Raw genomic sequence first — 23,584 nt, forward strand, 5'->3', positions numbered from 1 at the left:
AATTAAAAAACAAAACAAATGGATGACATAACTGTAATTCTTTTTAGTAAGGTATTCTTTTTTCCCCTCCAGGTAAAATTAATTTTACCATTCAACAGCTATCCAGTTCTCCCACTTTTAGCATCTCTCTGTCAATACGGTATATTTTGTTCGTTCACCAGTACTGCTAGTTTGCATTTATAGAAGCAAAGTTGAACAGCATCTAGATAGTTAATAAGAGCTGTGGTGGTGCAGTGTTTAGAATGCAGTACTGCAGGCTAACTCACTGCTTACTCCAGGAATTCAATTCTGAGCTTGATTCAGCCTTCCATCCTTCCAAGGCCAGTAAAATGAGGACCCAGATTATTGGAGGCAATATGTTGATATTGTAAACTGGCCAGTGAGTGCTGTAAAGCAGTGGCCCTCAACCTTTTGGGCACTAGGGACCGGTTCCATAGAGAAAGGTTTTTCTGCGGACTGGAGGAGGTATGATTTTGCATGCTGCCTGCATCCCACGGATGAAGTTTCGCTTGTTTGCACGGACCAATTACTGGCATGCAGCGGCCCAGTAAAGGTCCTCAGACCAGGGGTTGGGGACCTCTGCTGTAAAGCACTATGAAGTGGTATATAAGTCTAAGTGCTATTGCTATTTCTGAATGTATGCAAAATCAAGGATATAATACAGAATTTTTGCCTTGTGAGCTTTGGAAATGGTGCAGCTGCTTTCAGATTTTTAAAAAAGGGAGGGTCATGCACACTCCCACTTAATTCATATATAGAAGGAAAACCCATTCTCTACTTCCAAGTATTTACAAATTAAATATTTTGCTGTGTTTTCAGATTGCAGCTGGCAAGTTAAAGCAAATGACAGAGCTTTCTATGAGCAACCCCAGTTTAAGAAAACAATATTCCTTTGTATTCAGAAAAGTAAATATGCGGTAAGTAAATATCTCTATACGTAATAGTTTCCAATAGTTCTTAAGCCTCTCATCTAAAGAGAAAATCTTAATCGATTAATTGTTTGAATTTTTATACAGGCATGGATTCATTAGCCTAGACCAGGGGTAGGCAACCTTGGCTCTTTTATGACTCATGGAATTCTGGGAGTTGAAATCCATGAGTCATAAAAGAGCCGAGGTTGCCTACCCCTGGCCTAGACTTTGCAAAAGTAGCACTTTCCAGATGTATTTGATTGCAGTTCTTACCACACTGTATTTAGCCACTTTGTCCAGCATGTTTTAAGGAGAACAAACAAAGAAACTGGATTCCTTAGTTAATCTTATGTTCATTTTCATACAGTACACAAGGATTGCAGCTGGCCTTTTAACGTTGTTGAAGAGCCTAGTGGTTGGTGCATTGAAGTTTCTATCAATCCTAAGTTTGCTCTGATCTTTTTAAATTCTCAAATAAGACCTCATCTAAAAAATATTTACCCTTTGCAATTTTAATTACTTAATTATTTTCTAAATGCCATTAACCTTTTTTGTGCCAGAGAATTTGATTTGCATTTCAGTGGCCTTTTGGAAGCTGCACTTTCAAAATTGTTGATTAGAGCTAAATCAGATGTGATTTCCTTGTATTTTATTTTAATTAAAATTAATGAAATAACTCGTACATTGACATGGGTTTTAGCTGAGGAAGAAAAGCAATACATCTACCAAATAATAAGATTTAACATCGTTGCAAAAAGATTCAATAGGTGGGTATTTATTTCAGAAAGAAACAATAAACTCCTATCTAAAAATAGGTACTCAGAAATCTGGAAAAATATAGTTCTTTTAAGATGGAGAAAGTTAAAATTGTCTTGATTAAGAGGTCTTCCAAGATTTAATTTTCTGTTCCAAATGCTTTCATTAAAAATGGAAAACAAGGTATTAAATGAATGGCAGACTAATAGCAGACCCAGGATTAAATTCAAGAAATACGAAATTCTGAAAGATTAAGCAATCTGGCAGCCCCAAACTGAAGGTAGACCTTCAGTTATAACCATTTGTTCAGCCACCATTCAAACTTATGGCAGTGCTAAATGAATGGTTCTTACGCCAGTCAATGAAATTGTAGCCATTGCTATAATTACAGCCATTGCCCTTTAGTCATAGGATCAAAATTCATGTACTTGGAACTCTATCCACACATATGATGGAAGGGGTGCTCCAATTGTCCCCATCTGCCTATTACTTTCCCCAAAACTTTATTGTTTTGGTTGCTTTACACCATGGGTGTCCAACTCGATCATGTCATGTGATGACGGTTTTTGCCTTTGTGGAGTGGGGTGGGCGTGGCCTGCATGTGATGCTTGTGGCCCATAGGCTGCCAGTTTGACACCCCTGCTCTACAACAAGGTTGTCCAATCTTTTGGCTCACCTGGGCTGCATTGAGTGAAGAGGAATTGTCTTGGGCCATATATAAAATATATAATAAAGTTAATGTATATAAATATAACTACAAATCACATCATAATGTTAAAAGTTTATTATCTTGTAAGGATGTATTATTACCATGTTTCCCCCAAGATAAGACCCAGTCATATTTTATTTTATTTTATTTTTTGCCTCTGAAAGAGGCACCAAGTCTTATTTTCAGGGGGTGTCTTTTCTATTCACCTTGCAGCAGCCCCCCCAGCCCTACCCAGCTGGCCCACGTCTTCTGCGGCTGAAGGAGAAGTTTCATTCTGCAGCTGAGAATGGAGCTCTGATCTACATTTTGCAGTCAGAAGGCCTCTGCAGTCAAGAACCGAGCTATGGATTGAATCCGTAACTCAGTTCTCAGCTGCAGAGGCCTTCCCGAAAGGCCTCTGACTGCAAAATGCAGGCCAGAGCTCCCATTATCAGCTGCAGAATGAAGCTGCTCCTTTGGTCACAAAAAGAAATGGGCCGGCGAGGAGAGGCAAGTGCCGATCCATGGGACGCCTGGCTGCAATGGTAAGCGCCATTACCCTATCCCCACCCTAGCTTGATTTTTAGGCGTGTGCCTCGCCCCAAAACTAGAGCTTGTTTTTGAGATAGGGCTTATATTAGGCTAACCCCAAAATAAAGCTAGGGCTTATTTTCGGGGTAGGCCTTATTTTCGAGGAAATACCTGCTCTACATAGTGACAGTTCGTTCATTCGTTCATTCATTCTTCACATTTCTGAAGCACCCGTATCCCTCAAAGAGGGATTCTGGGCAGTGCATAATAAAGCATCAAAATATAAAAACAGCATATAAAAAAATTAAAATGTTAGAGTTAAAAAATTTTAGAATTAATTTTTTTAAGGAGTCAAGAATAATTAAACCCTGTTAAAAATTAATTGGCAAAGAGAAGGTTCTCATATCACCAACCAGCATCATGGCTCCCCATGCAAGGCTACAGGAGTTAAAAAGAGTTTAACTTCTTTTTGGAAGGCCAGGAGCGTTGGGCCCTGACTCACCTCCTGGAGGATAATATTCCATGGGGTGGGGTCAACGGCAGAAAAAGCTTTCTTCCTAGACCCAGCAAGTTGGAGTTCTTTAACTGATGGGGTCTGCAACATACTGTCTCTGCCTGACTGGGTGGGATGGGCCCATGTAATGGGATGAAGCCGGTTCTGTATATGTTTACGTTGTAAAATTTATAACCCTATTGGGTTAATTATGGTTAGTTATGGAGCTACACCTTAGCCCTAATTAACTGTACTTGCATAGACTGCAGGTTTTGCATCATGTTGTATTTTAAAACAATTCTGAGTCTGGCCCTTAGAGCATAAAACTCTTACATTCTGACTTATCAAACAACGTAACTGATTCTCAGGGTTGAGATTAGTTTGTTGGTTAAAATTGTTTTAGTGTAAATTGAGCAGCAGAGTTTGTGAGAATTCCTTTGCATACTTAAAAAAAGTCAACAATTCCAAAAGTACATATTATAGAGAATATTTATAAAATCCATTTATAAGACAAGCCTGGAATGGGGTTTTTTTTAGGCTTCCCAAGCCAGTTTTTCATTACTTGGTCAAGTGGTGAAAACCTCTCTATTTCCTTTCAATGTCTTTTTAAAATTGGGTTTTTTATAAAAATGTGGAATAATATTGTAGTGGGATAATGTTTTTGCAAAACATTAAAATCCCCAAGTCTGTTTCAGAGTAGTCTGGTTTGTATAATGCACTTGCATACCAAACCACTTTGGTTAATAATGTTTTATTTAAAATACAAAATGAATTTATATGATTTCTACATTAATGCTCTTAACTAAAGTGGTGGGTTTTTTTGTCTTCAACAGGGAAACGCCATCAAAACCTACAAGTATAATCCAATTACATTTTTGCCATTGAACTTGTATGAGCAGTTTAAAAGAATTGCCAATTTCTATTTCCTTATTCTACTTATTTTACAGGTATAACATCTCTTTTGAAATTTATTATGGAGTAAGTCCCCTTTATGGTCAATTTTAGAGTTGCAGATTGACTCAGTATATGTTTACCACCAATGTAAACAGGTTGACAGTCTGGGGGACTGGACTGTAGGCTCTTCATTTTACACACATACTTTGTGGCTTTAATCACATGAGGGAAGTTCTTGACTAAAGAAGCATTTTCCATGTTCAGAAGGAAATACTAATTTTCCAAAAACAAATTCCACATATGAACAATTTGCATGTGAGTGTGTGATGCTTTACACAATTCAATTTACGCTGTTGTATTGATGTAGCAACGTTTGAACATGTGCTGATCTAGATTTCCTTGTTCAGCTTACTGTAGTGTGCAGCCTACAGGCAGACATCTTAGCCCCAGAGGATATATGCAATAATGGAGCATTTTTGTGTTAATACCAAAAATCAGTACTTCCTGCTAGGGAACGGGGTTTTCCTGCTTCACTGCTGTTAACCTTTAACATCCTCCTTTTGGTAGAGTTTCTACCACTACTTACTAACTCTATCTACAGCTCCTCTCGTCCGCGACTTGGTCGAGGGTGAGCAGGCGGACCTGGCTTGCATCACGGAGACTTGGTTGGGCCCAGAGGGCGGTATTCCTCTGGTTGATCTTTGCCCACCAGGTTTCCGGGTGCTACACCGGCCTCGGGCTCAGGGTAGGGGTGGGGGAGTGGCTGTTGTTATGAGGGAGACCTTGTGTCCGCGGGAGGCCACCGTTCCCCAGATAGTCGGGTGTGAATCTCTCTTCCTGAGATGCGGCCCTGGTGTGCAGTTGGGCTTGCTGCTGGTGTACCTTTTGCCTAGTCACGCAGCAGCAGCCCTGCCTGAGCTTCTCGATATCCTCTCTGGGTTGGTGATTGAGTTCCCGAAACTTATAGTTTTGGGGGACTTCAATCTACCATCCCTGGGAGGATCATCTGAGTTAGCTTGGGAGTTCATGGCTTCCATGACGGCCATGGACCTGACGCAAGTAATTTCAGGACCGACTCATGTGGGAGGCCACACCCTTGACCTGATTTTCTTATCTGGACGGTGGTTAGATGATCTTGGTGGGGGCTTCCCAATTGTTACGCCCCTGTCATGGACCGATCATCATCTCCTGCGGCTGGTCTTCCGTTTTGCCATCCCCCACCGTGGGTGTTTGGAACCAATTAGATGGTACCGCCCCAGATGCTTAATGGATCCTGAGAGGTTCCAGGCAGTGCTGGGGTCCCCACCTGCCTCCTTCGCTCACAGCTCGGCGGACGCCTTAGTGGAAGCCTGGGAAAGGGCAGCCACGGAGGCTCTTGACCGAGTTGGACCTTTGCGGCCCCTGACTCGGTGCAGATCTCGTCGAGCTCCATGGTTCTCCGCGGAGCTCCGTGAGATGAAGCGTCGGAGACGGGGCCTAGAGAGCGGTTGGAGATCCAGCCGTTCCGAATCTGACCAATTGCAACTAAGAGCCTATATTAGGTCTCATCTCGCTGTGATAAGGGTGGCGAGGTCTAATCACTTTGCTACCCTTATCGCGTCTGCAGATAATTGCCCGGCTGCCCTGTTTAGGGTGACTCGCTCCCTCCTTAATCAAGAGGTGAGGGAGGAACCCTTGCAGGGTCGTGCCGAGGAGTTTAACCAACATCTGTCGGACAAAATCGCTCGGATTCGGACCGGTCTGGACTCTGACTGGGCAGAGTCTGACGATCAGGACACGGGCGGTCTTGTCGATATTACCTGGGAGAAGTTTGATTCTGTGACTCCGGAGGAAGTGGACAGGATTATGGGGAGGCTGAGCTCCACCACATGTTTATTGGACCCGTGCCCTTCCTGGCTGGTTTATGCAGCCCGGGAGAGGACACGAAGCTGGTTCCAGGCAGTTATATCGGCTTCTTTGAGTGAGGGTAGCTTCCCCACCGTCTTGAAAGAGGCGGTGGTGAGGCCTCTCCTCAAGAAGCCTGCCTTGGACCCAGCTGTGTTGAACAACTTTCGTCCGGTCTCCAACCTTCGCTTCCTTGCGAAGGTTGTTGAGAGTGTGGTGGCGCATCAGCTCCCTCTGGTCCTGGATGAAGCAGATTATCTAGACCCGTACCAATCGGGTTTCAGGCCCGGGTACAGCACGGAGACGGCATTGGTCGTGCTGGTGAATGATCTCTGGAGGGCTCGGGACAGGGGACATTCCTCTGTCCTAGTCCTATTAGACCTCTCAGAGGCTTTCGATACCATCGACCATGGTATCTTGCAGCGTCGTCTCAGGGGATTGGGAGTGGGAGGCACGGTTTTGCAGTGGTTCTCCTCCTATCTCCTGGGACGTTCGCAGTCGGTGTTGACAGGGGGGCAGAGGTCGACCTCGAGGTCTCTCGTTTGTGGAGTTCCTCAGCGGTCGGTCCTCTCGCCTCTCCTGTTCAACATCTATATGAAACCGCTGGGTGAGATCATTCGTGGCTTTGGAGTTGGGTATCATCAATACGCTGATGATACCCAGCTTTTTATTTCGACCCCAAACCACCCCAGTGATGCCCTCAACGTGATGTCCCGTTGCCTAGAGGCAGTTCGGGTCTGGATGGGGAGGAACAGACTTCAACTCAACCCCAACAAGACTGAGTGGTTTTGCATACCTGCATCCCGGGTTAATTCGGATATTCCATCTCTCTCTATGGGGGGTGAATTATTACCCCCCGTAGATAGGGCTTGCAATGTGGGAGTCCTCCTAGATTCACGGCTCACTCTGGAAGGTCACATAGTGGCTGTGACTAGGGGGGCTTTTGCCCAGGTTCGCCTGGTGCGCCAGTTGCGGCCCTATCTAGGCCAGGATGACTTATGCACGGTCACTCACGCGCTCGTGACCTCTCGTCTGGACTACTGCAACGCTCTCTACATGGGGCTGCCCTTGAGGACCACCCGGAGGCTCCAACTGGTACAGAATGCAGCCGCGAGAGTTGTGTTGGGAGTCTCCCGATACTCCCATGTTACACCTCTGCTCCGTGAGCTGCATTGGCTGCCAGTTGTCTTCCGGGTGAGATTCAAGGTACTAGTAATGGTGTTTAAGGTCCTACATGGCAGGGTCCGGAGTACCTTAGGGAACACCTGCTGCCGGCATCAACTTCCCTTCGCCCTGTGCGTTCCCACAGAAAGGGCCTCCTCAGGGTGCCACCGATCAGAGAATGTCAATTGGTGGCCCCCAGGGGGAGATCCTTTTCTGTGGGCGCCCCGGAGCTATGGAATCAGTTACCGGTTGAGCTCCGGATGGCGCCCGATCTTCGCTCCTTTCATCGCGATCTAAAAACATTCTTATTCGAACAAGCCGGCCTGGCCTGATGGGGGATTGGTGGGGTTTTTTATTGTTGTTTTATTGGGGTTTTAATATTGTATTTACTGTTTTTAGTGGGCAGATATTTAATTCTTTTTTAATTTTTGTAACTTTGTATTTTTATTCTTGCCCTGTTCACCGCCCTGAGTCCTTCGGGAGAAGGGCGGTATATAAATATTATTAAATAAATAAATAAATAAATATAAAGATGACTGTTGTAAGCTTTTCAGATATGACAGACTCGAACAATAATATGCAAAAAGAAATTAAGAGTATTTTAAAGTCAAACCATATGAATGCACTGTGTTTCAATAAAAGTATTTTTATTTATGCAGTATTTGAGTTGGATGTATCTGGGATAATAAATATTCTGTAGAAATGCATTTAAAATTATTAAATACAAGAAGTGTGAGTGTCCAATTCAATGGCAGTATTCTCAACCTGATTTAGGAATCTGATTCACGACAGGTAGCCCTTGATTTAAAGCCACAACTGAGACCAAGATTTCCTAACATTGCTAAGCAATGAGGCTTTTAAGTGAGTCACACCCAAGTTTATCTTTCTTGCCAAGTTTTTAAGTGAACCACTGCAATTGTTAAGTGAATCGCAACATTGTTAAGCAAATCCAGTTTTCCCCATTGACTCTGCTCATCGGAAGCCATCTGTGGGATCTGTCGTTAAGTATGAGGAACAGCTGTCATTGACATTTTTCAGTGCCATTGTAACTTCAAACAGTCATTAAACGAGTGGCTGTAAATTGAGGGCTAGCTGTGCTGCAATTATAAACTTCTGCGTTGTTTTTAACTTTAACCAGAATTAAGTTATTTTCCGTCATACACACACACACACACACAGAGAGAGAGAGAGAGAGAGAGAGAGAGAGAGAGAGAGAGAGACATTGCAGCTATCAAGGCCTGTAACCTTTAACGGGAATAGCATAATCTACCATTAGGAATTTATTTAATATATAAGCCACTTTGTATATCTGTGTGGTATTTTACAAGAGTAAATAACTGGTGGATTTTGGGTTTTTCCCCCACTTCAGACAATTCCTGAGATAACAACTCTGTCTTGGTATACCACGTTGATTCCATTGCTCCTGGTCTTGGGTATCACTGCAGTTAAAGATCTAGTGGACGATGTGGTAAGGATATTTCTCTTTTACTTTTTAAAAAACACCTATTAAGAATGTTTAAAGATGTTCAAGAAGGCAACCAGGCAAAGGAAAAACAGAACAGACTGTTGAGTTCCTTAAATTAAAGAAATGAAAGGCATGACTTTGCTTCTCAAAGAAGCCAGTTTGGTTGCAGTGGTTGATGTGCTGCCTTAGAAACCAGGAGTCTGAGAGTTCTAGTCCCGCCTTAAGCATGCAAGCTGGCTGGGTGGCTTTGGGTCAATCACTCACAGGGTTGTTGTGGGGAAAATAGGAGGAAGAAGGAGTATTAGATTTGTCCACTGTCTTGAGTTACTTATAAAGTGTAGCGGGGCTGGCTGAGAGGCTTTGCGGGAGCCTGGCTGGAAAGAGGGAAGTGGAAGTTTGGACAGTTGCGGCCGGTTTGGGCACAGCGGGCATGGATGGGATGAAAGGAGAGAAAAAGAAAAAGAGAAAGGGGGTGGGGTGGTTGTTGCTGTAGTCAGGGAGAGACCAGGTGAAGCCGAAGAGGAGTTTGAGGGTTTTAGCTAATTCCCTCTCTCTGAAGGAGAGAGAAGGAGAGAGAGAGAGAGAGAGAGAGAGAGAGAGAGAGAGAGAGAGAGAGAGAGAGAGAGAGAGAGAGAGAGAAGACACTGTGGGGAGCTGCCTCTGCGGAGCAAGCTGTGACTACGGAGCGTCGACAGTCCCCGCTCGTGTGTTTTCCGCTGCTGCCTGGAGCCGGAGGATTTCCCCACCCCTTTTGCATCCCAAATAGCTACTATAAACTACTGGCTATTATTGCCACGACTGCCTAGTGCTGCTAAGTACTGTCATGCACTGACTGCTGTGGTTGGGGGTTGGTCATCTTTGTTCCTGTGAACCCTTTGACGATGAGAACCTGTCATTTCTTCACTCCTCGTGAGCTCCCGCAAAAAGGACATTGTTGCCAACATTTTGAGAGCGCGGCTGAGAGCGAGACTGAAGGGGGAGGGCTAGGAAGGCCTGTGCTTTGGTGGCCCCTGAGCGGGTAGCACTACAAAAGTAATAAAAGGCGGGATTAAAATCTAATAAATAAATATTGCAATTATTATGCTGATATCTTCCTGTTAACAAATTATTTAATTGCCTGAATGATTATTTTCTTCCTGTGGTCCTCTGAAATATTTGATACATTATTCCCATCCATCAAAAGTAGAAAGGGATCTTGTGAAAGGAGAGGTATTTTTAATGTCATGATCATTATTACTACTTCTTCAGGTTAAATAATGAGAGTCCCTTTAATCTTGTTTCATTTATTTCTCCTTTTAGGCACGCCATCGGATGGACAATGAAATTAACAACCGAACATGTGATGTAATCAGAGGCAAGAGGTACTGTAGTCAGATATATTATCCCATCTATATAATTTTCTACAGATGTAATGGCTATTAACTTGGGGGGGGTGAGGCAGGAAAAATGACAGTGCCCGGGGCGCACACACTCCATTAAAGACTTTAAGAGCAACACAGATTATAGTTTGCATGTGTGAAATGCAAACTGGTGTATTCAGACTAAACTTTGTTGCAATCAAGACTACACGTTGCTACTTTAAGATATATTGTTTTGTGAAAAAGAGATAAAGTGATAATCCATTTCAGGAATCATTTAGGATCATTACAAAATTACCATCATCTGATTCCATGGGAAAAATTCAAATCTGTAGCAGAAAAGGGTAAAACACATTTTAATTTAACTGCAGCTCTTCCTGTGTCAAGATTCACAAAAATAAAGTTTGTGTTGGGGGCAGTGGTCAAATAATACAATCATCAGAATAGTTGTTACTTTTGTATGATAATACAAAGATTATGGTATCAATCTATTTTGCCAAGGACAGCCCATATTTTGGTCTAGTGGAAAATTCAATACATTATCAGTGTTTCTCAATCTTGGTCACTTGAAGACATCTGGACGCCAACTCTAGGAGTTGAAGTCCAAACATCTTCAAGTAGCCAAGTCAGAGAAATACTGCTTTATATCAATCTTTTTTAAAAAATCAATCTAGACAGTAATTTTGGTTTGTGTACTACTCTATAGCAAATACATTAACCCAAATTGTGTAGCATTATGTAGTGGTTGATACAAACATCATGATTTCATCTGAAACAATTTGCTGTAGAATCATCTACCAGGGATTGTGTGTATTATTCAATTATTATGCTGATATCTTCCTGTTAACAAATTATTTAATTGCCTGAATGATTATTTTCTTCTTGTGGGAAGAAAGTGTAGGATTATATTCATGATACTTGCAGCTGTTTCACATTTTATTTCTGGCTATCATGCAAATATTTGATTCTTAGATTCAGGCAAATTTCTGAATTGAACCCGATTTCTGAAATCAAAAGATTGCTTCAAATTGGCTCAGACTGGACCAGTGTTTCAAAGTGAAGTCTTGAATCAGATCAGCTTAATTTGAATTGAACTGATAATCTGACTTGAATACAGTTTGTACAAGTCTAATGTTTACATAGCGGTTAGTTTGCGTCAGTCATTTGATAGATTTCAGCCACGTGCATAACAAATAACTAAGTAAACAATTCCCCTGAAGGTTACATAGCTGAATGATTCTAATGTCACATTTTGGAATAATAAAATGAAGAAGAAAAATCTGTCTGGGCCCAGAGGTTTATTCGTGCTGGAGCCCATCTTCAAGAAACTTCTCTCTACTGGAATACGTGCTTTGGGCTATTCTGTGAGTCATATTTAGTGGTGCCTTCTTATTGGCTGATTGGTGTGTTGAAGGCTGGCAATTGGCTGGACAAGCCCTCAGCTCCTAAGAACTTGATACACTGGTGATCAGTCATGAAGTCTGGGAAACGGACTCCTTGTCAGTTAATAGGAGTATTGATTTATCACCAGCTTATCAAGTACTTAGGAGCTGAGGGCTGTCAGCACAAGGTAAAAACAGCCAATCACCAGCCATCAGCATACCAATCAACCAATAGGAAGGCACCACATAAGTATGACTCACAGAATAGCCCAAAGCACATATTCCAGTAGCGATCCCAAAGATGCTTTTTCACGAGGCAACTGGACTTTCTTGTCTTTCTTTGAAGATGCTTCGCTTCTGATCCAAGAAGAAGCGAAACATATTCAAAGAAAAACAAGAAAGTCCAGTTGCCTCGTGAAAAAGCATCTTTGGGATAACTATGATCTGGATGACTGAGAATCTCCACAGACATTCCAGTAGAGAGAAGTTCCCTGAAGATGGGATCCAGCATGACTCTGAAAGCTTGGGAGAGTAAATCTCTGGTCCCAGTGACCAATTCAGATTGGATCTTGCAATATTATCCTATGACACGTATATTTGCCTTCATTCGTAAGAAAAATCAAATTTACACATTTTTAACCAGTATCTGAAGGGGCTGCCTTGGCGTGGCGAAGGGGCTTGCGTAATTCAATGAAGCTATGAGCTATGCCGTGCAGGGCCACCCAAGACGGACAGGTCATAGCAGAGAGTTCTGACAAAACGTGATCCACTGGAGAAGGAAATGGCAAACCACTCCAGTATCTTTGCCATGAAAACCCTATGGACAGTACCAAAAGGCAAAACGATATGATGCTGGAAGATGAGCCCCTCAGGTCGGAAGGCGTCCAATATGCTACTGGGGAAGAGCAGAGGGCTAGTACTAGTAGCGCCAGAAAGAATGAAGCGACTGGGCCAAAGCCGAAAGGACGCTCAGCTGTGGATATGTCTGGTGGTGAAAGGAAAGTCCGATGCTGTAAAGATTCTTTCTCCATAGGAACCTGGAATGTAAGATCCATGAATCAAGGAAAGCTGGACGTGGTCAAACAAGAGATGGCAAGACTGAACATCGACATCTTAGGTATCAGCGAACTAAAATGGACAGGAATGGGTGAATTTAATTCAGATGACCATCAGGTATACTACTGCGGGCAAGAATCCATCAGAAGAAATGGAGTAGCCTTCATAGTCAATAAAAGAGTAGGAAAAGCAATACTGGGATACAATCCTCAAAATGACAGAATGATCTCAGTTCGAATCCAAGGCAAACCATTCAATATCACAGTAGTCCAAGTCTATGCCCCAACCACCGGTGCTGAAGAGGATGAAATTGACCGGTTCTATGAAGCCCTACAGCACCTTATAGAACTAACACCAAAAAATGATGTCCTTATCATCATGGGGGATTGGAATGCTAAAGTAGGAAGCCAAAAGATAATTGGAATAACAGGCAAGTTTGGCCTTGGAGTACAAAATGAAGCAGGGCACAGGCTGATAGAATTTTGTCAAGAGAATACGATGGTCATAGCAAACACTCTTTTCCAACAACCCAAGAGACGGCTTTACACATGGACATCACCAGACGGTCAACACAGAAATCAGATTGACTATATGCTCTGCAGCCAAAGATGGAGAAGCTCTATACAGTCAGTAAAAACAAGACCAGGAGCTGACTGTGGCTCAGACCATGAGCTTCTCCTTGCAAAGTTTAGGCTTAAACTGAAGAAAGTAGGGAAAAGCACTAGACCACTCAGGTATGAATTAAATCATATCCCTGTTGAATATACAGTAGAGGTGACAAATAGATTTAAGGAATTAGATCTGATAGACAGAGTGCCTGAGGAACTATGGACAGAGGTTCGCGACATTGTACAGCAGGTAGCAACCAAAACCATCCCAAAGAAAAAGAAATGCAAGAAAGCAAAATGGCTGTCTGAGGAAGCTTTGCAAATAGCTGAGGAAAGGAGGGAAGCAAAAGGCAAGGGAGAAAAACATAGATATACCCAATTGAATGCAGAATTCCAGAGAATAGCTAGAAGAGATAAGAATGCCTTCTTAAATGAACAGTGCAAAGAAATAGAAGAAAACAATAGAATAGGGAGGACCAGAGATCTTTTCAAGAAAATTGGAGAGATGAAGGGAACGTTTAATGCAAAAATGGGCATGATAAAGGACCAAAACGGCAGGGACCTAACAGAGGCAGAAGAGATTAAGAAGAGGTGGCAAAAATACACAGAAGAACTATACAAGAATGAGCTTAACGTCCCAGATAATCACAATGAGGTGGTCACTGACCTCGAGCCAGACATCCTAGAATGTGAAGTGAAGTGGGCCTTAGAAAAGCTGAGCAACAACAAAGCTAGTGGTGGTGACAGTATTCCAGCTGAGCTATTCAAAATCTTAAAAGACAGTGCAGTAAAAGTGCTACACTCAATTTGCCAGCAAATTTGGAAAACTCAACAGTGGCCACAGGATTGGAAAAGATCAGTTTACATCCCAATTCCAAAGAAAGGCAGTGCCAAAGAATGTTCAAACTATCGCACCATTGCACTCATTTCTCATGCTAGTAAAGTCATGCTTAAAATCCTACAAGCTAGACTTCAGCAGTATGTGGATCGAGAACTACCAGAAGTACAGGCAGGATTTCGAAGAGGCAGAGGAACTAGAGATCAAATTGCCAACATACGCTGGATCATGGAGAAAGCTAGGGAGTTCCAGAAAAACATCTACTTCTGCTTCATTGACTATGCTAAAGCCTTTGATTGTGTGGATCATAACAAACTGTGGCAAGTTCTTAAAGAGATGGGAGTACCAGACCATCTTATTTGTCTCTTGAGAAACCTATATGCGGGTCAAGAAGCAACAGTGAGAATTGGACATGGAACCACTGATTGGTTCAAAATTGGGAAAGGAGTCCGGCAAGGCTGTATACTGTCGCCCTACCTATTTAACTTATATGCAGAGCACATCATGAGAAAGGCAGGGCTAGAGGAATCAAAAGTTGGAATTAAGATTGCCGGAAGAAATATCAACAACCTAAGATACGCAGATGATACCACTCTAATGGCAGAAAGTGAAGAAGAACTAAAGAGCCTCTTGTTGCGGGTGAAGAAGGAGAGTGCAAAACTTGGGTTGAAACTTAACATTAAGAAAACCAAGATCATGGCATCTGGCCCTCTCAATTCCTGGCAAATAGATGGGGAAGAAATGGAGGTAGTGACAGATTTTATTTTCCTGGGCTCCAAGATCACTGCAGATGGGGACTGTAGCCAAGAAATTAAAAGACGCTTGCTCCTGGGGAGGAAAGCCATGGCAGAACTAGACAGCACACTAAAAAGCAGAGACATCACCCTGTCAACAAAAGTGCGTATAGTCAAGGCTATGGTCTTCCCAGTTGCAATGTATGGCAGTGAAAGTTGGACCATAAGAAAGGCTGAGCGCCAAAGAATTGAGGCCTTTGAACTATGGTGCTGGAGAAGACTCCTGCGAGTCCCTTGGACTGCAAGGCGATCAAACCAGTCAGTCCTAGAGGAGATCAATCCTGACTGCTCTTTAGAAGGCCAGATCCTGAAGCTAAAACTCAAATACTTTGGCCACCTAATGAGAAGGAAGGACTCACTGGAGAAGAGCCTAATGCTGGGAAAGATCGAGGGCAATAGAAGAAGGGGACGACAGAGAATGAGGTGGCTGGATGGAGTCACTGAAGCAGTAGGCGTGAGCTTAAATGGACTCCAGAAGATGGTAGAGGACAGGAAGGCCTGGAGGAATGTTGTCCATAGGGTCGCGATGGGTCGGACACGACTTCGCAGCTAACAACAACAACAACAACCAGTATCTGTAATCCTGCAGATTTAGGGGTATGTGAGCTCAAATGTTTTAACCTTCTATAATAAGACGGAGGTCGACATTTAAATGAGAAAGAAAACATGAAATTTAGAAATAATAAACTATAATTATTTCTTTTCACACTTCTTGAAAAATATTGTTATCCCCTGAATCATAAATACAGTGTTCAGTATACATGCTAAATATTTAAAAAATTTTATAGGGACGTTTGTATTATTGTTCTATATGTTTTTGGAGCAAAATGCCAGAGGCGTTACTGTAATAATTATTACGTTATAATTTCATTTCTGTGTTTATAATGCACATGTTTCTATGTGTAAATATCTTGCTATTTAGTTTTCAGAGCACAAAATGGAAAGACATTGTAGTTGGTGATATCATCCGTTTGGGGAAAAATGCATTTGTTCCTGTAAGTACAAAAACTTTGCATGTGTATAAATTTACACTGAAAATTTAATGTCACTGTTATGTACATTTAATTCATTTTGTTTATTTAACTAGGCTGATATTTTATTGTTGTCCAGTTCAGAGCCCAACAGCCTTTGTTACGTAGAAACAGCTGAATTAGATGGGTAAGTCTCTTTATTCTCACTTTCATTCTCCAGACATGCCTCAAACATTTCTTACGTGTTGTCTTAACAACAGATTTACATTCTTACAGAGGGAATTTTAGGGGACATATTTAAACATTAAAATATTATATTTTATCATTTTATATTTTGTTCCATTTGCATATATAGGACAAGAAGGAAGTAAACCTGAAGTATTGTTGTTAAAATAGTACTGTATATTGTTTGTACATTATGATTTATTATTGGGAATATACATAGATCTTGTTTTTAAGAACTACACAACTAATTCTGTTTGAAGGATATAAAACATAAGTGAGAGAAATGTAGCATGACCAAGCTGTTAAAATGTATAAATCGTATATTTTTCCTGTAAATTATGGTGAGTTTACTGCTTATAACTTCTTTTAAAGAAGACATTTATCACTCTTGTGTTTCAGTTTGTTTGGTTAGCTGTTGCTCTCTGTTTCAATAGTGTTAGTTCTACTATATAATCACTGCACAAATAACACGAACAAGGTGACACAAACTGCTACAAGCAGCCTTTTCCCACTGTGATACAATGACAAAAAAAGGAAAATTTTATACGCTGGCTCTATATACAGTAGTTCCCATTCTCATCCAAAACCTATTTTCATCAAGTCTATGCAGCAAGTTTGTTTTAAAGAAACTGCTTTTGTTTTGTTTTCTGCAGCAAAATGATATAATTCCCCCAAATGACTATGAACCCCCATATTATATCTCTAATCATCCTATGCAACTTACTTCTCTACTTTGTTAACATAATGCATTCTGTTAATGAGATTTAATGGAGAAAGAAGTAGAAAAGCTTTTAACCTACTGTGTAATTACTTGACCATTGGGCCCGTCTAGAAATTGGAATACAATTCATTTTGAGATATCATGCAGGAAAGGCCTATAGATTTTGCCACTGTTAGTTTATCTATATTTTAAATAAAATAACCAGAAAACAGGAAAGATAAAATGTAATCAAAAATAAATAAATGCAGAATCTTAAGCAAACTTAAAAAAAGAACTGAAATCCTTCATTTATCTTATTAAACTTCTATCACTGCAACTTATGGGTGTTTTTTTTTTCTCTCTCTCTCTGCTAGTGAAACCAACTTAAAGTTCAAAATGTCACTGGAAGTAACAGACAGGTGCCTTCAAGAAGAAAGTGCACTTGCAGTATTTGATGGTTTGTTCAAGCATACTTTCACTTTTTAATCTCTAAATTATCTTTAGATATTTATCTTCCATCAAATCCAAAGATTTTTATCCAGACAAGGATTTTTTTCACATGTATACCAAAACACATTTTAACAAGTTCAATAACCAAGAAAATCCCATTAACATTAGGACCTGCTGTTCTCTTTTATTTCTTAGTAGAAGCCATTAAGTTTGAAACATTTTTCCACCACATAAAGCTCATATTGATTCTTTTCTGTGTAACTGCTTAGCTTCTCCATTCTAATTGCCTCAGTTGTTTGTGAACTTCTCCATAAACTGCCTCATTAGGTGAAATTCTGCAAGAGATGCTTACATTGAAAGAAAAACTGAAGTGTGTGCCTATTACACATCATAGAGTGGAAAGTATTAACTTTCTGCTGAATTCAATGAGTTGCATCTGACCTTGTGAGAATGCTATGGAACTCTTTCCCTGCATTCTTCTCCCAATAACCTTCCAGCTGGTCCAGGTGGAAGAGAACATTTAAGGACTCCTCTAAATAGGACAGATATGAATTTAGAACAAGGGGAAATGGGCAATGGTTGGATTGCCCATTCTTAGTTGGATTTACTATCTTTGAGAAGAACTCCGACTCTGTATAACAGGGGTCTTCAAATCTGGCCCTTTTATGACTTGTGGACTTCAACTTCCAGAATTCCTCAGCCAGGAATTCTGGAAGTTGAAGTCCACAAGTCATAAAAGGGCCAAGTTTGAAGACCCCTGCCGTATAAGATGCCTCCATCTAATTTGGGAAGAGAGTGTCCCTCCCTCTTAATTCCCTATGCTACTGTTGTTTGTAGACACAGTTCCTAAAGCAACTTTACACATTTTATCTTGTTCATCATTAGAGGCATTAGAATAAAGATCACAAGGAAAGATTCCCTGTTGGTTCCTCGTTACTCTGCCCTGAAAGACAGATACTCTGAGGTGCACCCTTTCAGTTTGGCTCCTATAAGAAAAACGCTTTACTGTACTTCCTTCTTTTTCTCCCTTTTCCTACCGTGAGGATAGAAAGCTCAGAGATACAAAGCCTTTAGTAGCAGAAGGTAATTACAGTAATAATTTTTTTTGTCATTCTGACCTCGATCTTCTGTTTCTAAAGTAATATATATAAAACCTTGGTTCTGTTCATACAAATACAGATTGTGCAAAATACAGATTTTAACTAGGATTCTTTAGATTTTGTATGCATGATCCACCCTTTTCCAGAGGCCTTCTAAAGTTGTATCTAAAATGCGTCAAGAAAAGGAGTAGCATCTGTAATCTCCTGCTATGTGTGAAGTACAGGCATATTTTGTTTAGTGACAGTCTTGAAGTGATGAAAAAGTAATTTTGACCAATCCTCACATTTACAGCCTTCTTGGAAAAGTTGAAATAAGTAGAGTCACAGTTTCACTTAGCAATTGCTTCGCATAATGACTAAATTGCCAGTCCCAACTGTGGTAGCTAAACAAGGATTACTTGCATTGCATGCCAACTACTATTCACCTGCCATAAAGCAATCTGCCATGAAAATATTTAAATAAAATGTTGTGATCCAGAATCTTTACTTTCCTCCTGCTGTTCTTTTTAATAAACATCTAGGCCTAGTAGAGTGTGAAGAGCCCAACAATCGACTAGATAAATTTACAGGGACCTTGATATGGCGAGAAAAGAGATATGCTTTGGACGCTGATAAAATTTTGTTGCGTGGTTGTAAAATCCGGAACACGGAAGTATGTCATGGACTTGTCATATTTGCAGGTATCTATACAATGAATGAAATATCACTTGCTGGTTTTTTGATATAAAAAGAGACAGCTTGTTTTCACAAATGTATATTCAATAGAGATTTTGAGCTGTTAAGACTATGATAAAAAATACAACATATTAATAAATTGCAAAAATATTTTTATTATGCATCTAAGAATATATAACGTGAGTCTGAAAATTAATGAGATTTACATTGTAGTTTTTAATGTGATTTTAGGGTCCGACACAAAAATAATGAAGAACAGTGGGAAAACAAGGTTCAAAAGGACCAAAATTGACTCTCTTATGAATTATATGGTGTACACGGTAAGATATTTCAGTTTACTTTTTTTCCATGGTATTTAGTTAGAGTTAACAAAAGCTGTAGCACAAAATTGTTTGCTAATCTGTTAAGGTCAAACATTTATTATGGTATCAGCAGGGCTTTTTTTCTCACAGAACACTCAGAATTGCGTTCCAGCACCGTTGGCGGTTGAGTTTCCCAGACTTATTGTTCTGGGTGATTTCAACCTACCTTCCCTGGGGGGGCGTCGGGGGGGGCTCGAGAGTTCATGGCTTCCATGGTGGCCATGGACCTGACCCAGATAATTCAGGGTCCGACTCATAAGTGGGGAAACGCGCCCGACCTTATTTTTATCTCTGGACAGTGGCTTAATGATTTGGGTGGGGGTTCCCCAACTGTTCGACCCCTTTCATGGACTATCTGTATACCTCCTTATCAGCAGCCTATTTAGTAAGAAAAGCATATCAGATCAAATCTACATCTTCTGCATAATACCTCTTCTTAAATGCAAACAGCAAAGGAGACAGCCAGCTGCTCCTAAAAGAGGACAAACCATTCTTGATATTACGTAGTTCTTCCTAATCCTTGTCTTGTCACTTGCAGCAATAGAAATTGGCTGCGTTCTTTGTCCTTTGTGACAACCTACTTCACTTATTGAAAGATTATTATCAGATTATTATCAGTTACCTTGGCCTTGGCTAAGCATGGCCAACTCCTTCAGTAGTTTCTTATAGAATTTGAATAGTGAGTCATGGAAAGCCACTGTTGAGATTATAGAAAATTAAAAAAAATACATCTAATTATTTATTGTGTGCATTGTACTATGCAATTTCTGATCTTATTGTTTGGATTCATATTAACAGAGAACGTACAAGGTGGTCACACATTTATTTTTGATATTAGTTCAGTCTAGTAAGTTGCCCATATCATTAGATGTGCTAAGTCTCATTTTAGGACAATACATTCTTAAACTCATTTACAACAGCAGTGACCACTTTTGTTTTTCTCCTCTCTTCAAGCGCCAGTGTGTGAATCTGAGATTCTTCATGATATCTAGGGGATAAAATATTATTTCATAAGCATGCTTTTGGTTGTGTTTACCTTTCAGATTTTCGTATTACTCATCCTGGTGTCTTCCGGTCTGGCTATTGGACATACTTACTGGGAACAACAAATTGGCAATTCTTCTTGGTATCTCTATGATGGTAAAGATAATTCCCCTTCATACCGCGGCTTCCTTAACTTTTGGGGCTACATCATTGTGCTTAACACCATGGTTCCTATATCCCTCTACGTGAGGTAAGAAAGACAAGAACCTTCATTATGAGTTATGTATAAGCTTGAAGTTGTTCTAATAGGTCAGGGGTTCCCGATCTTTTGAGGGCCAGTAAACAGATTCATGTTTGGAGAACATGCTATGACGTGACTGCTGGGAAGGCATGGGCAGTCATAAAATACCCAGTTATTTTATGTCAAAATGGTGATATTCTCCCCACCATCATCTCTAGTCTTTGAGAATGCCCTCCACCAACTCAGGTGACTTCTATCTTTTTCTCTAGTCAAGTGACTGGACTTCAGCTTGTATAAAAATGTCTTTGAACAAATCTGGGGGCCAAAAGTGTTCATGGAGATAATAATAATAATGCATGAAACTATTTATTTATTTAAAAGATTCTTTTTTTAAAAAAAAAGTGAAACATGGAGATTATAGGTTTTATCCCACAAAAATTCTTCATAATGTGTTTCTCCCACAAAATATGACCCCAAGAAGAACAGTAGGGATTAAACATTCTAAACGCAAAAATGTCATTTCACTTTCCTTCATTCAGGACAAGGGAATATATTATCCTATGTCATTGGAGTTGGTCCTGAGTCTTAATACAGTATTATAGGTTAACTGGCTGGACAAAACTATCTCAGCATTTGATCAGTGGAGGTAGATCTTATCCTTTAAGCAGGACTATGGAATGGTTGACATCCTGACTGGGATTGTACAAGATGCTAAGCTAAGGAAGATCTAATCTCCTTTGATTAGAGATATGGTAATTGGCAGGTTTGTAAATACCTAATGTAAGAGCCATGGAGGCGCTGTGGTTAGAATGCAGTATTGCAGGCTAACTTTGCTCCTTACCAGGACTTAGATCCTGACCAGCTCAAGGTTGACTGAGCCTTCCATCCTTCGAAGAGTCGTAAAATGAAGATCCAGGTTGTTGAGGGCAATATGCTGATTCTGACTCTGTAAAAGGGTTAGAGGGAGCTGTAAAGCACTATGAAGCAGTATATAAGTCTTAAGTGTTTTTGATATTGCTAAGAAATGGATATTCTGATTAAAAATTGTTTTGAATTTGGAATACCAGACAATATTCCTTAGCATTTATGGAATCATAAGAGTTGGAAAGTGGATTGTTGATGCACATTCTTATTTACTCAGTGCAGGACTCCAGATCATTGACAGATGGCTGTTGAGGCTCTACATATAATGTACATATTTGGTGAAGGGAAACTCACCCTCTCTCAGGAATTGGGCAGTTTTAAAAACCCAAATTGGTTTACATATAAAAATGCATCAATATAATTTTATATTTTTCACATAATTCTACAGTTTTCAATGACATCTTCAGACATTTCTTGAGTCATTGGTCATTCCACAGTGCTTCTGTAGTAATGTGTAATTCTTGTTAAATGTCTCTTGGGCACTGAAGTTTGGAAAACTGGGTAATCTTTGTTTTTTCTTACTCATAGTGTTGAAGTGATCCGTCTGGGCCAAAGTTATTTTATTAACTGGGACTTGCAGATGTATTATCCAGAGAAGGATACAGCTGCAAAAGCAAGAACGACCACTTTGAATGAACAGTTGGGACAGATCCATTACATCTTCACAGACAAGACAGGCACGCTGACACAGAATATCATGACCTTCAAAAAATGTAGCATAAATGGAATAACTTATGGTAAATCTAGTTTTTATTGCACATGAAATTGATTACAGGACATTCACGGTATGGAGAAAAAACTGAAAAATTCATTGATATGAAAATCATACTGAAAGTATGCTCACCAAATGTTCTAATCGGCATAAGAAGTTCTGAGGATTAAGCGGGATGCCACAAGGGATAAGTCCCCCATTCTTCAATATTTTTATAAATGATCTGGTTGATAAGATGGAGGTGATGCTTCTCAGAATTGTACATGATAAAAAAATTGGGGGAAAATAGCTAATTTCCCGAAAAGTAGAAATTCTAAACTTAAGTTGGAGAAGTTGTTGGAGAAATAGGCTGAAAGTAACAGTATGAAAGTGAACAGACAAATGCAAAGTTCTTCACTTAGAAAAGAAAATCAAATGGGCAGGTATGGGATATGTGACATCTAGTTAATTAATACTTATGAAAAAAAATTATTGCAATAGTTGATTCTAATTAAATGTGAGCCAGAAGTATGATGTGATAGCAAAAAAGGGCAAATGTAGCTTTAGAATAAAATCCACAAAATTATAATTTCTAAATTATACATTTCCCTCTGCTTGGCTTCAATCAAAACCCAGCTTAAGGTCTGTGTCCAGATTGAGGGCCTACATCTCAAGCAGTATTCAGCAAATGAGAACAGGTTCCGAAAAAAGAACAACAGAATTGTTCAGGCATTAGAAAGCGAGATCTATAAAGAGGAATTGAAGGAGTTATTTATGGTTAGCTGTGATAAAAGACTACAGCGGACAGATATAGCTGCACTGAAAAGATGTCACATAGAAGAGTTCTCCCTTGCTCCAAAATGCATAATATGGAATAGAAGGCAGATTCCAAATGAATGTTAGAGAAAAGGCAGTTAAAGTAGCCTTCAGTGACTGTAATAAAACATTAGGCAAATGAATGTAATGATTTACAGTGTGGCAAGACCAGATGGTAACTGTGCAAACAAGGGTTTTTTCCCTTTCTCTTGGAAACCCCCAGCAGAAGATTAAGTCAATCTACCAGATATTATTGGCTATGTCTACGTGGAGCTGTAGCTGGAAGATGAAATTGTTGATAATCTTGCCTCAGCTGTGCAAATTCCCATCAGGGTCTGTTTCTATGCATCCCTGACTTCCTACGGTATTCTTAAAAGCAGATGGTTGGAGGAGATAGGTTTTTGTGGTAAAACAAGATAGTGCTTGCACCACAGTTGATATTTTATATTGCTTTTCAGGAGACTGCAGGGATAAAACAGGCCAAGAACATAATCATCTAGAGGTAAATAATTTTCAATATAAAACAATTTGTCTATTTTTTTATTTTACTTTTATTTAGTTAATTATGAAATTTATATGCCACCCTTCTCACTATCCAAAGAGACTCTCTCTGCAAATTTGCA

At 40.3% G+C, this 23,584-nt stretch overlaps 1 protein-coding gene across 1 annotated transcript in view; it reads left to right on the plus strand.

The window, feature by feature from the left end:
• Window positions 1-23,584, plus strand: part of ATP8B1 (ATPase phospholipid transporting 8B1) — a 96,138-nt gene that overhangs the window by 43,146 nt on the left and 29,408 nt on the right. The window contains exons 3-14 of the mRNA XM_083354795.1: window positions 820-917; window positions 4,213-4,326; window positions 8,691-8,789; window positions 10,086-10,147; window positions 15,745-15,817; window positions 15,910-15,980; window positions 17,093-17,175; window positions 18,790-18,948; window positions 19,175-19,263; window positions 20,349-20,539; window positions 21,983-22,191; window positions 23,420-23,463. Of these exons, the coding sequence (XP_083210921.1) occupies window positions 820-917; window positions 4,213-4,326; window positions 8,691-8,789; window positions 10,086-10,147; window positions 15,745-15,817; window positions 15,910-15,980; window positions 17,093-17,175; window positions 18,790-18,948; window positions 19,175-19,263; window positions 20,349-20,539; window positions 21,983-22,191; window positions 23,420-23,463 (1,292 nt within the window). The remainder of the gene's footprint in view (window positions 1-819; window positions 918-4,212; window positions 4,327-8,690; window positions 8,790-10,085; window positions 10,148-15,744; window positions 15,818-15,909; window positions 15,981-17,092; window positions 17,176-18,789; window positions 18,949-19,174; window positions 19,264-20,348; window positions 20,540-21,982; window positions 22,192-23,419; window positions 23,464-23,584) is intronic.

This window comes from Vipera ursinii, assembly GCF_947247035.1.
Source record: "Vipera ursinii genome assembly, chromosome: 2".
NCBI lineage: Eukaryota > Metazoa > Chordata > Lepidosauria > Squamata > Viperidae > Vipera > Vipera ursinii.